This window comes from Hipposideros armiger, unplaced genomic scaffold (genome assembly GCF_001890085.2).
Source record: "Hipposideros armiger isolate ML-2016 unplaced genomic scaffold, ASM189008v1 scaffold_515, whole genome shotgun sequence".
Taxonomy (NCBI): Eukaryota; Metazoa; Chordata; class Mammalia; order Chiroptera; family Hipposideridae; genus Hipposideros; species Hipposideros armiger.
In genome coordinates, this window is record NW_017731865.1 from 826,882 (window position 1) to 842,004 (window position 15,123).

Consider the following 15,123-nt stretch of genomic DNA (forward strand, 5'->3'; position numbering starts at 1 on the left):
TGAAGTGTACCTGGCGTATAAGACGACCCCCCACTTGGAGGCATATTTTTCAGGGCCAAAAAATCGTCTTATACGCCGGCAAATACGGTATTTGTCTTTCTCTGTTTGACTTATTTCACTTACCATAATGCCCTCAAGTTCATCAATGTTGTTGCAAATTACAAGGTTTTATTTTTTTAATGGATGAGTAATATTCCATTTTACACACACACACACACCCACACACACACATCACATTTTCTTTATCTGTTTATTCGTTGATGGACATTTAGGTTATTTTTATATCTTGGTTCTTGTAAATAATGCTGCAATGAATATGGGGTTGCATATATTTTTTTCAAATTAGTGTTTTTGTTTTTTTTTGGATAAATACCTAGAAGTGGAATTGCTGGATTATATGGTAGTTCTAGTTTTATAAGGAATCTTTATATTGTTTTTTATAGTGGTTGTACCAGTTTATATTCCCACCAATAGAGCACAGGGTTCCCTTTTCTCTACATTCTTGCCAACACTTGTTATTTCTTGTGTGTGTGTGTGTGTGTGTGTGTGTGTGTGTGTTTTAGCTGACCCATCCTGCCACCTGTTGGCAGCTCAGCGGCAGCTCAGCTTGGGCTGGGAATTGAACTACTGTTGCTCAGAGCTCACACTCTTGAGCAAGCTGTTAACCAACTGAGCCACTCAGCTGGCCCTCTTGTGTTTTTGATAATAGCCATTCTAACAGGTGTGATACCTCATTGTGGTTTTCATTTCCATTTCCCTCATAACTAGTGATGTTGAGTTCCTTTCATGTATATGCTGTCCATCTGTATGTTTTCTTTGGAAAAATGTCTATTTAGAACCTCTACCCATTTGTTAATCAGACTGTTTAATTTCTTTCTGTGTTTTGTTTTGTTTTGTTTTGCTATCGATTGTGTGAGTTCTCTATATATTTTGGGTATTAATCCCTTACCATATATGCGATTTGTGAATATTTCTTTCCATTCAGTAGTTCCCTTTTCATTTTGTTTATGGTTTCCTTTGCTATGTAGTAGTAGTCTTTTAGTTTGATGTAGTCCCACTTATTTCTGGTTGCTTTTATTGCCTTTGCATTTGGTGTCAAAACCAAAACATCGTCTCCAATACAGATGTCAGGGAGCTAACTGCTTGTTTTCTTCTAGCAGTTTTATGTCTTACATTTGAGCCTTTAATGCATTTTGTGTTAATTTTTGTACATGTATGGTGTAAGATAGTGGTCCAGTTTCATTCTTTCGCGTGTTGCCATCCAGTTTCCCCACACCACTTATTGAAGAGACTGTCATTTCCCCATTGTGTATTCTTTGCTCTTTGGTGTAAATTACTTGGCCATATATGTGTGGTTTTATTTCTGGGCTCTCTATTTGGTGCCATTGATCTATGTGCCTTTTATTTTATTTATTTACTTATTTTTAAATTAAAAAAAAAAGTTTATTGGGGAAGTGGGAGAGAGGAACAGCGTTGGGGAATCAGAAGGGGAACAGACAAGTTGCTGTCATTTTGTTCTTCAGTCTAGTTGTGGAGGACGTCTCTTCCTTGGCCTATGTTGGTATTATCATTGCGCTCTTCCTGGGTGAGGCAGTCACTCGCCGGCCATTGGACGGCCGCTCACAGCAGTTCACACTGGCTGCCAGCCACTCATTGGTAGCTCATGGCAACCCACTGCAGCCTATGCCAACGCCGGTGACTCACAGCAGCCCAGCTCCAGGTCGAGCTGTTGTTCACCATCTTAGCTGTAGAGGGTGCAGTGTCACTGGCCCTAATGTGGGATCCAAATCGAGGTCCTGCTGCTTAGAGCTGACGTCCCAAGCCAACTCTTAACCAACGTGCCACTCGGCCAGCCTTGCTTTTTGTTTTCAACAATGCCTTATGAAAAAACTGACAAGTTACTTATGTCATTATTTTTAATAGCTGCTTTATAGTCATTCCTTGGTGTGGCTCTTCCATCATTTGTTAAACCATCCACATATTTTTGGGAATTCTCTTTACTGATGAAATAAACGTGTTATACATATAACTATAACTATATATACATATAACTTTTATTTTTCTGGAGTAGATTATCAAGAATAAAATTACTGAATTGAAGGTTATATTAGTCTTTACTGTCGGATTGCTTTCTAGAAAATGTGTAATTTATATCTTTACAAGCAATGTGTGGGAGGTGGTGGTATCTTTTTAAAGGTTTGTCAGCTTAGTTGGTAAAAATAGCTTAATGTTACTTTAATTTTCATGTCTTTTAATTGCTGATGATTGTAATCATCTTTTAGTGTTTGTTGGCCAGTTGGATCTGCTTTTCTGTAACTGTTTAGTCATATAATTTGCCCAGTTTTCTATTCCAGTTCAGCCTTTTTTTGTGTCAATTTGGAAGAATGCTGTGTATTATAGATATTAACCCTTTGAATTTCATCTACATTACAGTCTATAGTTTGCCTTTTCACTCAGCTGATTGTATCCTTTATGCACAGTTTGTTTTGTTTTTTGTTTTTTTAATTGGGGGGTTGGGGGAGGGGAACAGTGTTGGGGAATTGGAGAGGGGGACCAGCCAAGTTGTTATTCTTCAGTCTTAGTTGTGGAGGGCGCCAGTTGTCATCTGGCTGTATGTAGCCTCTAAGCTCAAGGTGCTGTGTTAGAATCTTAGCTGTGGGTGGGGTAGCCACCATCCCATGCGGGAGTCAAACCAGCAGCCTTGTTGTTAAGAGCATGCACTCTATCCACTGAGCCATCCGGTTGGCAGCTCAGCTCAAGGTGCCAAGTTCAGTCTTAGTTGTGGGTGGGCATAGCCTACCATTGAACAGGTTGTCTTGTTAGGAGCACGTGCTCTCACCAGCTGAGCCATTCTGCCACCTGTTGGCAGCTCAGCGGCAGCTCAGCTTGGGCGCAGCATCACTGGCCCATGTGGGAATCGAACTGGCGGCCCTGTTGCTCAGAGCTCGTGCTCTTAAGCCAGTTCTTAATCAACTAAGCCACTGGGCCGGCCCAGGAGTTTTTAATTTTGTTGTTCAATCTACCTGTTTTTATTTTGTAGCCTGAGCTTTTGGGCATATCCAAGAAATCATTGCCAAATTCAGTGTCATGAAATTTCCCCTGTATGCTTTCTTCTAAGAGTTTTTATGGTTTTATGTTTGGATCTTCGATCCATTTTGAGTTAATGTTTGCATATGCTGTAAAGTCAGGGTTCATCTTCAACCATTTGCATGTAGATATCTAATTTTCCTAGCGCCATTTTGAAAAGACTCTTTCCTTGTTGATCTTGGCACCCTAGTGTAAAATCATTTGACCATATATGTGAGGGTTTATGCCTGGGTTTTCTGTTGTATCCTATTGATCTCTACATCTGTCTTTGTACTTGTACTACAGTTACGATTACTATAGCTTTGTAGTTAAGTTTTAAATTAAAAAATATGAGATCTCCAACTTTGTTTTTCTTTTACAAGGTTGTTTTGGCTATTTGGGGTCCCTTGTTCCTGATCTTAGAGGAAAAGCTTTCATTCTTTCACCATCAAACCAGAAAGCTGTGTGCTTTTCATATATGGCCTTTATTATCTTGAGGTAGTTTCCTTCTTTTCCTAGTTTGTTGAATGTGTTTATCATGAAAGGGTGTTGAATTTTCACAAAGATTTATTTTTTTTCCATCACTTGAGATGATCATGTGTTTTTTGTTCTCCATTCTGTTTAAGTGGTGTATTGCATTGGTTGATTTTTGTATGTTAGACCATCCTTTCATTCCAGGATAAATCCCATTTAGTCATGGTGTATAATTCTTTTAATGTGCTGTTGGATTCTGTTTGCTACTGTTTTGTTGAGGGTTTTGCATTGATATTCATCAGGGATATTGGTCTGTAATTTTCTGGTGGTGTCATTGTCTAGCTTTGGTATCAGGGTAATAATGCTGGCCTCATAGAAAGAATTCTCTCATGTTCAATATTTGGGAAGAGTTTGAGGAGGATTGGTGTTAATTCTTCTTTAAATGTTTATTTGAATTTACCAGTGAAACCATCTATCTGGTCCTAAGCTTTTCTTTGTTGGTATTAAATAAGTAAGTTTTCTGGATCATCTTTTAAAATTATACAACTTCATTCAAATTTCACCACTTGTCCTTCCTTTTTTTTTCTTTTGTGGTTCAGGAATCAATCTAGGATCATTAATTGCACTTAGTTTTCATGTCTCTTTGAGTGTCCATTTTTCATAAGAATTCTTTTGACTTTATCATTCATGACATTACAATTTAAAGAGTACAGACCTTTATTCTGTGAGATGCCCTTTAACCTGGGTCTGATCTATAGTTCCTCATGTCTGTTCTCTGGTCAGATATTCTTGTAAGGAATACGTCAGAAATGGTCATTGTGTATTTCTCAATGTATAATATCAGGAGGCACATGATGTCGAATTATTTCACCACCCCATCAAGTTGGTGTTTGTCCCATCAACTAGTTGTCTCAAGAAGGGAAAATTGCTATTGTGAGAGAGGGGGAAAGGAGCTGTCATCAGTTTGCCATGTTCTCAGAATTCCCTTTTCCACTTTAGATGTCCTAATTTAAGGTTATTAGGAAATTTAATCTTTATTTTAAAAATAATGAGAAGAGGGGCTGGCCAAGTGGCTCAGTTGGTTAAGATCACAAGCTTTGAGCAGCAGGGTCACCGGTTCGATTCCCGAACCTGAGCTGCCCTGAGCTGCCCTGTGCTGCCAACGGGAGGCTGGATGGCACAGTGGTTAGAGCGTGTGCCCTTAGCAACAAGGTTTCCGGTTTGACTCCTGCATGGGATGGTGGGCTGTGCCCCCCACAACTAGGATTGAACATGGCACCTAGAGTCGACCAGGGTGTAAGCTGCCGCTGGACTGCCGGATGGCGACTGGATTTGGAGCTGAGCTAGCTGCGCCCTCCACAACTAAGACTGAAGGGCAACAACTTGGCTGTTCCCCTTCCTCAATTTCCCAGCACTGTTCCCCTTCCCCAATAAAATCTTAAAATAATAATAATAATAATAATAATAAGAAGCTGTTTAAGTTTTTAGGCAGTGAGACATGAAAATTTTTTGTGTATGCTGTGAGATAAGGGTTAAGGTTCAATTTTTTTTTTGTATATGTTATCCAATTACTTCAGCTTTATGCCTCTTAATTTTAAATTTTACTCTAAAGTTTACAATTTGTATATTACCTCCTGACTTTAAGTAATGTTACATTACTTTATATACAGTGTAAGAACCTTATAACAGTATATTTCTACCTTCCAGCTATTCTTCCTTTGTGCTACTTTTGCCATACAGTTTACTCATGTGTATTAGACTGTAGACTGTTCTTTAAAATGTATTCCTTCATGTAGACTTAAACAGTCTTCTTTTACATTTGTTTTTATTGTTGAATTTCCATTACAAACTACCCTTCCCCAACTTTTGTGGTAATAAAAGTAAACTTCTATCCCTTTTTCTCAACTGAAGTAAATCAGTGTAGGTTCAAATTAATAAGATTTAGCAATATTTTCTAAATTTTCATATTTGAAAATAATCTTTAAGAGATGTTGGACCTTTATACTAATATGCATCAAATTTGGATTTTCTGATTTTTAAGTCTTTGAAATTGAAAAGTATGTTTCGGGGGGTCTTTGAATTATGTTCTTTAAAATTATTTTTTTTTGTATTTATGTAAAATATTTTTCCTTTTTTTTTTTTTTCCTCCCAGAAACTCATTTTCATCCTGTGGGTTTCATCTTAACTCCAATATCATGTCTGGTTGTACTGGTGCCAAAGACAACTCCCACAAAAAGGCTCGGACATCTCCTTACCCAGGTTCAAAAGTTCAACGCATCTCGGTTCCTAATGAGAAAGTAAACTGGCTTATTGAGTGGCAAGACTATAATCCTGTGGAATACACTGCATTCTCTGTCTTGGCTGGACCGAGATGGGCAGATCCTCAGATCAGGTGAGCAAATCAGCTGGAATTAACTGGGTGTAAGACTTTTAGAGAAGGTAATGGTTGTAGTTACAAATTTTCATTTTGATAGCTGAAAAATCATTTTTTTATCTAGTGCTTGACTGTGTTAAAACTCATTTTCCCTATTTGCTTAAATTCTTGCCAAAGCTAGACAGTCAATGTTTGTTTATTTTGGGGGGGGTTTTATGATGACCATTCCAAATTGGTAAATCTATTTTGCTATGGAGTTTTTTGTTTTATGAGATGACAGCTGGTGGTATTTGTTTTCATTTGTTCTGTCCGAGTTAGCAATAGAACATCTTTTGTGGTTATTTACATACATAGCTTGTATTTGAAGCAGTGAAAATATTTTTCAGAAATTTTTTTCCAGATTACCAAAAACAGGATGATGATAAAATTAGACCAGTGTGAAAAAATAGTAAAGGAATAGATAAAGGAGAGACAGAAAAAGTGGGAAACAAAAAACTCAGGCAAAAAAAATGCTTTGATGAAATTCATTGAAATGCTACATCGATTTGCATTTTATATTTATACTCCTTTTAATAAATAAAATACAATCATAGAGTTTTTTTAATGTACTAACTATGAGCTAGGCACTGTACTAAATGTTTTAAAAGCATTATTTTATTATAACTATTCTGGAAGGCAAACAGAATTGTTATTTCTACTTTATAAAAAAGCAAAACACACACAAAAAATGGAAGCGCAGAAAGTTTGCCCTTGGCATATGGTCACAAAGCTGTTAGATGGTATAGCTTGGACTTGAGCTCTGTCTGACTCCAGAATTTGTGTTCTTAACTACTGTGGCAAACTGCTTAGTTTAGGACAGTTTTATAAGTTTAATTTAATAGGTTAATTTATTGTAAATAAGGGTCGTCTTAAGCCATTATTTAGTTAGTTAAGTAAAAATTTTGATGGTTGGATTGATCCACTATTAGTTCTTTAGGTTGCTAAATTTTACCGTGGACTTATTGCTGTCACTTGACCCACAGTTTCCTTATTTTATCCAAAGATGCTTTTGTAACTTTGTGATAGTACTTGGATTATCAATTAATCATGAAGCTAACCTGTGGAGAAATTATTAGCTTTAAGTAAATTCCATTTCCTTCTATTAGAGGATGTACATTTATACATACATTATGCATATACATTAGGCACAATTAAAATTAATGACATTTACAGGAGTGCTGTATAGTGTAAATAGAGGAAGATAGAATACATTTTCTTAGTTTTCGTTCCATTTTTTAAAAGTTGAATTTATAGCCCCACCTAACTCAAGTTTTATTACTAATATTAATGCTTTAATTATAATTAGGTTCATGCTTTTTAAATTTTAACAGTGAATTTCTAGAGTCCCAAGAGCATTGTAATTCTGGTTTTACAATTTCATGGTTTTTACCACTTAATTATTTTTATTTGTGTGTTAGATGGAAGATTGGTTAGAAGTCTTGAAAGAGTATGTGGAGCATTCAAATTGGAAACAATTCTCCAAAAAGAGCACAAATATTTCAATGCTCACTTACTGGAATTAAAGCAAGAAAAAAATTGAAACTTGTGTCAGAATTGTCCATGAACTGTCCAGTGCTATATAACTCTTTAGTCACTGACAGCGCAGTTATGTCAGTGATTTAATAATGGTGAGGAAAGTAGTTTATCTGGTTTTAAAATATTTTTGTTGAGGTATGATATAAATACAGTAAGTGCACATTTATTATTTTTTATTTTATTATTTTTTAAAAAGATTTTATTGGGGAATTGGGGGAGGGAAACAGCACTGGGGAATTGGGGGAAGGGGAACAGACAAGTTGCTGTCCTTTTGTTCTTCAGTCTAGTTGTGGAGGACTGGCCCATGTTGGCACCATCATTGTGCTCTTCCTGGGTGAGGCAGATCGGTCGCCGGCCTCTGGACGGCCTCTGACAGTGGCTCTTGGCAGCTTACATCGGGTACCAGCCGCTCACGCTGGCTGCCAGCCACACATGGTAGCTTATGGAAGCCCACTATAGCAGGGGCTGCAGCCTACGCCATCGCCAGCGACTCACGGCAGCCCAGCTCCAGGTTGAGCTGTTGTTCACCATCTTAGCTGTAGAGGGCAGTGTCACTGGCCCCCATGTGGGATCCGAACTGGGGCCCTGCTGCTCAGAGCTGGTGTCCCAAGCCAGCTCTTAACCAACATGGCACTCGGCCAGCCCAAAGTGCACATTTATTTAGTGTGCAGATGTAGCTCAGTAAAATTTTATCTTTATATAGCTCTGTAAATACTACCCCGATTAAGATCTAGGACATTATAAGATCCAGCATATTATATCTATTTTAATCTACATTATATTTATTATGAAGTTTGTGTGGTGAATGCACTATTTTGTGGGTTTACTTTGATAAAAATATTAATCAGTGTAAATTTGAAGAAATTAAAATTTGTGACAATAGAAATATCAAGATATCAGAAGGAATATTATTTTTGAACTGCATAGGAACCAATAATTGCCATATTTTGCCCACAGACCGTTCCTTTTTGCTAATAGTAATACTTTTTTTGTAGTATGTGTGAGGAAGTCCACTTGTTCTGCCATTAGTCCTTCCCAGAGGAGTTACGGTACACATTCTTGTAAGGTGTTTTGGTTAAGCTGTTGGTGGCATTTGGACCATTATTTCTTATTTTGCATTGGTATTCTCATTACAGTGAACGTAACTTTTCTCCCAAGTTTAATGAAAAAGATGGACAAGTTGAGAGAAAGAGCCGGAATGGCTTGTATGAGATTGAAAATGGAAGACCTAGGTAGGTACTGGGAATGGAACATCTTACAATAATGGGTTTTCAAAAGGTAGAAAATATAATTAACATTTATTGAGTGCTTATATATGCCAGATATTGTATAAAAGAATTTATATATGCGATCTAATGAAATCATCACAGTAACTGGGTGAATTTTCCTAGTTCTATTTACAGATAAGGAGAGAGAATGTAAGCAATTTACATAAGTAAGTGGCAGAGGCAGGATTTGAATGTGTCTTTTTATAACTCAGCCTTGAAAGTAGAAGTAATTAATTGCGTTAAGTTAACAGAGAAAGGATTGCAAGTTGTATGTTTAGTAGTTATTTATTAAATAGGATAATGCCTTAAAGTAAGAATTTCTCCAGTGCATTAGAGTAAAAATAAAAATAGCCCAATAATTTAACATCAAGAATCTTTCTGTACTTTAAAAAATAATTTTTCTACATAACTCCAAAAGTTTCCATTTTTCTTAAGTAGACATTATAAAAGTTTGGAAGAAATGTAAAAATTAGCATGACCCAAATAAAACAAAGGAAGAATCACAGATTTGTAATCATGGTTGTCACCTTGTAAAAATGTTGCAATTTATATTCTTAGTTGCTCTAGGACAAGGAAATTGAAAATGCTCCTCTCACTGCAACCTCATCCTTTAGTTTTGCTAAACCCTTTCTTTAATGGTAACTTACTCTCCTTTCTATGTTATTGAATCTTTTAAAATCAAACTATCCTTGCATTTGACTTAGTCCTTAGGATCTTTTCTGGGTAAATATATATTAAAAGGTATGTATACATATAAAAGGATAGGCAGTAAGGGCAAGATAATATGTTATTTTAGTCCAGACTCTTGGACTAATAGAAACCAACTTTAGCTTGCCTAAGCAAAATGTGAGCTTTACTTTAGGACTACAGAAACTCAAGGAGTCCAAAGCAGAAATTCAGCTTACTTTAGGAAAGGGTGAAATTGGAAATCCACCAGGATTGTCTCTCTGCCTCATGTCTGCTTTTCTTTATACCTACCTATGTTGCCCTTATTTCTCTTTCTCTACAAACAACTTTCCCTGCTTCTCAGGCTACAGGATAGTTTATATGTCTTCTCTAAAACTTCCAGTTTGCAAGTTATAGGCTTGGTCATCTCTAAACCTGACGTTCTCTCTCTTAATATTGACTTTGATCGTTTGTGTTCAGGGGTATATGGTTACATGGAAGAAAAAGAAAACATATTTACTGGCCACTCTGCCCCTCCTCCTGTAAATTTGAGAAGTAGAATTTTTGTCACGTGGTCAGATGTCTTATCTTGCCTTTCTGTCTTTATCTGCAAGTCTTGCAGAAATATTTCTGAGTCTAGTACAAAACAACATAAAAATTCATTTAACTTTAATAACAATCACTGGGAAGAACAGAATAAAAAGAGCAGAAAGAGAAATTTTGACAAGTTATTTTCACAAACTGGAAAGACAAAAAATATAATATTAAATAGGTTAGACTGCAGATGAGGGCATTTTACTGGTACATAATGATGCAAGTTGAACATTTAAGAATATTGATTGGAAGAAAATTACTCAGGCATGAGTGTTGCTATGTTTATCTGACAGACTTTTTAATATAATATTGGGTTAGGGCATTAAGTTAAATAGTAAGTTGACATTTTTATAAAACTTTTTCTTTAAAATTTGAATACATGAAGTCCTGAAATACTAAATAATATATGTTACTGATAATAAAAATTAAGAAGCCACTGAGGAAAAATGGACTTTAAAATGTAAAAAAAGTATTTTAATGGGAATGGTGATAGGACAGTGGAGTAGAAAAAGAGGATGATGAGAAAGTGAAGTGTGGGTGTCCTGAATAAATCGTCACTGTTGTAGAGATAGATGATTACAGGTACACAGCATTTTTATCCTCCAGGATTTAGGAGTCCAATAAGATTCTAGTTTGAATTTAGGAGTGTAGGTGAAAACTGAAACAAATTCTTATGTTGTAGAACATTGGAAATGAGGTACTCCTCCTGGATCAAGCCCAAAGCTTAAGACATGCACATAAGAAAAGTTAAATAACAGTGAAAGAAAATACGTGCTTTCAGTGCTAGATATGTGATAGTGCTACTGGATTTGTGTGGAGATAAAATTTTTCTCTTATTGTTCTTACCACTTTTTATTGGGCCATATCAAGTTGGGTTAAAAGAGATGAACCCATTCAATTAATTTTGTTTATTTTCCCCAGAAATCCTGCAGGTCGGACAGGACTGGCTGGCCGAGGGCTTTTGGGGCGGTGGGGCCCAAATCATGCTGCAGATCCCATCATAACCAGGTAAGAACTAAAAAGAACATTTCAGTAGTAAAGAGCTAAATGATTGGAAAAATACAGACTGCAACCATGTGTTTACATACACATGTATGTACAAGGTGATATCAAACACTACGGTAAATGTTTAAATAAAAAAAAATTTATTACAGTGAAAGACACATTGCCATAATCCCTCTCAAAATACTCCCCCTTGCTTGCTTCAAACATACTTATCCCACCGTTTTTGCCACTTTCTGAAGCAGCTCTGGAAGTCCTCTTTCGTGAGTGTCTTTAGTTGTGCTGTTGTGGCTGCCTTGATATCCTGAATCATTTTGACTTTGGGGAAGAGCCAGAAGTCTGCACAGTGCCAGATCCAGTGAATAAGGTGGATGAGGACACACCATAATGTTTTTATTTGACAGAAATTGCCATACCAGAAGTGATGTGTGACAAGGAGCATAGTCATGATGGGGGATGATTTACGGCACATTTTAAAACACACCTTTCTACTGTAGCTCACGCCAGACTTGACTACGCCGAACAAGTTGAAATTTGTCACACACTGTTACTAAGGTTCGATGTGCCGCTTCCTGTATTGAAGAGCCCTGCCTTTCTGTTGGATGGCATTTGGAAGCAGCATTCACCGTACTTTGTGATTGCAACGGAAAGGCTCTGTGTCACACATAGCTTCTGGTATATGGCAGTTTTTGTCAAATAAAAACATTATGGTGTATTTTCATCTATCTTATTCACCAGATCTGGCACTGGGTGACTTCTGGCTTTTCCCCAGAATCAAAATGACCATGAAAGGTAAACGTTTTGAATCGATTCAGGACATTGAGGCAGCCATGACAGCACAACTAAAGACACTCACGAAAGAGGACTTCCAGAACTGCTTTAGAAAGGTGGCAAGAATGATGGGATAAGTGTGTTTGAAGTGAGGGGGAGTATTTTGAAGGGGATTAATGGCCATGTGTCTTTTACTGCAATAAATTTAAAAAAATTTTTTTTAAATATTCACTGTATTATTTGATCACACCTTGTACACACATACAGGTAAATGCACATATGTATGTATGTTTGTATATAACACGTATATGTGTGTTTGTGTACATACATGTATTTATATACACACATGCCACGTCCAGCGCAGCCAGTCAAATGGGCTGGAGCGGGGACGACGGAGGATTAAGACAGACAAAGAAGTACTTGAAAGTGGGGGCTAGGTGGACGACTGTCTCCTGATGGGAGGGCAGTGGCCCAGTCTAGCAGCCATGGTTTATTGATATAGCCTTTGCTTATGCGGGGAAGGAAAGGGAAGGAAATGGCTTTGGACAGCAAACGTTCCCTGCGTCAGCTGCAGGATGTTCGCAACCAATGTATCAGAACTCAGGATATTCTGGACCCAGTGTATAGAAACCATCTCTGGGTGCCGGAAACCTCCTCCATATGCTGAGATGCTGTGCCAGCCTTGCGAAGGACACAGCCAGAAAGTGTGCCTTGCACTAGCTTCTCCTTTACAGCTCTGGATGGGTTACTCGGCCCCCGACATGACCCCCTTTTCTTTTTTATAAGCGCAGCTGATGCACGTCCATGGCTACTTGGACGAGCTCCCCATGGAGTCTTCGGCAGACTGCAAGAAAAAGACATGTTAGAAGTAGAACGCCTGTTAATAATCCTATTAGATGCTAAAAGGTGTATTTCAGAATATTGAATGGATTTATGCGGGAGGCCAGCTCCCGTGAGGTCCAGGGGTTCCCTCAGGTGGAGACGGAGTCGGCGAGAAAGACGAAAGAAGAAGGAGCAGAGATACAGGAGCGTGTTGAAGAAGTGTCTCTCTTTATTGTTACAGCATGTCCCTTTTTATACTGGACAGTTGACCATTACATCATTGAGCTGTTTTTTTCCAGAGTTGTTTTTCCAAGTTAAATTTATACCCATTAGGAAGTTGTGTTTTACATAGTTTCGATATACATAGTTTCGATATTCTTTCCCAGGGTCTATTTTTCTAAGAAGTTGTTTTTCTCACTTAGAAGTTGTTTTTCTATGAGTTTTACTTCCTTGCAATGTTTCTGTTGCAGGGTACAACCTTATCTGTTCTATACTAATGACTAACTTATCCTAACTATGTTTCAGTCTCTACCTATAATGGCTATATGGCTAGAGTTGAGCCTCTGCCCTGGCGCCCAAAGGATGTTTACTATGGCTATCTAGCAATTATTTCAAACACTACCGGCCAAACAGGATCTTAAGAATTACAAGGTGCATTTTTTTTTTTTAAAGATTTTATTGGGGAATTGGGGGATGGGAACAGCGCTGGGGAATTGGGGGAAGGGGAACAGACAAGTTGCGTCCTTTTGTTCTTCAGTCTAGTTGTGGAGGATGTTGCTTCGTTGGCCCAAGTTGGCACCATCATTGCGCTCTTCCTGGGCGAGGCAGATCAGTCGCCGGCTTCTGGATGGCCGCTCACTGCGGCTGCTGGCCGCTCATGCTGGCTGCTGGCTACACACGGTAGCCCATGGCAGCCCACTGCAGCAGGGGCTGCAGCCTACACGCGACACTCGGCAGCCCAGCTCCAGGTTGAGCTGTTGTTCAGCATCTTAGCTGTAGAGGGCATTGTCACTGGCCCTCATATGTGGGATCCGAACCCAGGCCCTCTGGCATCCCAAGCCAGCTCTTAACCAACGCGCCATTCGGCCGGCCCACAAGGTGCATATTTTGTCTATTACTAAGAAACTAGCAGCAAGACAGAATTATCGCAATATGTCTAAAACTCACTTATTTGGTTAAGATAAACAAAACAATCAGTATTAGAAGGGGTGTCAGATCTTTGTCCTACTGGGGGCATCCAAAGGGGAATTTAAATTTTCCAAGATATAAAGCAGTATCTGTTTCTCAGTCAGAGCTTCAGAATTTGTCACAATAGCAGTGTGCGTGGCCATGTCAGACACGGAGGCGCAGCCGACTCCCAACAGATTTATGTCTTCAAGCTTATCTAGCAACTGTCGGGCCAGTGTGGCTGGCTGTATATCTGGTCCAGGAGCATTTTGTATGTCTAGGATATGCTGGTGTAAGGTGGCCAGGTCTAGAGAGGCATTGGACCATTGCCATGCTCCTAATAGCACTGCCCTTGTTTTGTTCCAATCCCAATCTGGAGATGAACTGTTAAAGTGGGCGGGGGTAACACAGACAGCCTTGTATCCCCATGGCAACGCAACTTTTGTTGTTCTTTTATCAACTGAATCTGATCTCCTAATCCTAAAACAACCTGTTCTAATATTTGGACACTGTTAAACAGTTTCTGATCTATATCTTTTTGATTATGTAAAGCCAAAGAAGTATTGCGTGCCAAATTTTCAGCAAATTGTGCAGTCTGTATCAAGGTACTAAGAGCTACTGAGGCTGCGGATAATGAGGCTACAATTGCTAAGAAAGCTGTTACTCCTGCTATCAGGAGACCTACAAGACTCTTTGGCCGTAATAGCAAGCCATGTAGTTCCTTGAGCACCTGCAAGGCAGTTTTTTCATACCAAGGCTCAGTAATATTAGCAGGAACTACAACAAATGGAGGTTGTACTGTAAGAAGAATGGTACTTCCTTTATCTTTGGGATGGACACAGTTGGATAGAGTGCAAATCTGGAGAATCTTCTCTGTTTGTTGGGTGGTTTTCTTTAGGCTGCCCTAGTGGGTCCAGATTCTGTGGATACATAAGTAAAACCTCGCCCCCAGCTTATAAGTTTTATGGGTCCCGTCCAACAAGATGTATTTTTAGACCAGTATGAGACCAGGGGTTGAGGCTGGGGTTCTTCATAGGTGGATTTTCCCTAGAGAGACGTGATCCCCATGAAACCTCTGTGGGAAGTTGAGGGACAGGAGGTCTTTTCTTCTGTATCTGCTTCCTGCTGGGCAGGACGTAGAGCTGTCTTTGCCTATTTTTTATTATGAACAAATCTATCAAAATTGATGTAATATTGTTAAATTTTTAACATATTTTATTGTTTTTATTAAACCCATTATTTGTAGGTATAGTAAACCAAGGCAAATAAAGTTTATTTCCCCCAAGGCTTTTATAATTTATTATATGTTTTTAAGTTTAGCTTTTACTATCTTTTTATGTTTTG

The 15,123-nt window shown here is 38.3% G+C and overlaps 1 protein-coding gene across 1 annotated transcript in view; it reads left to right on the forward strand.

The window, feature by feature from the left end:
* NUDT9 (nudix hydrolase 9) overlaps positions 1 to 15,123 on the forward strand; it is a 32,309-nt gene that overhangs the window by 4,365 nt on the left and 12,821 nt on the right. Inside the window, exons 2-4 of the mRNA XM_019668084.1 lie at positions 5,693 to 5,932; positions 8,626 to 8,721; positions 10,939 to 11,025. Coding sequence (XP_019523629.1) covers positions 5,693 to 5,932; positions 8,626 to 8,721; positions 10,939 to 11,025 — 423 coding nt within the window. The remainder of the gene's footprint in view (positions 1 to 5,692; positions 5,933 to 8,625; positions 8,722 to 10,938; positions 11,026 to 15,123) is intronic.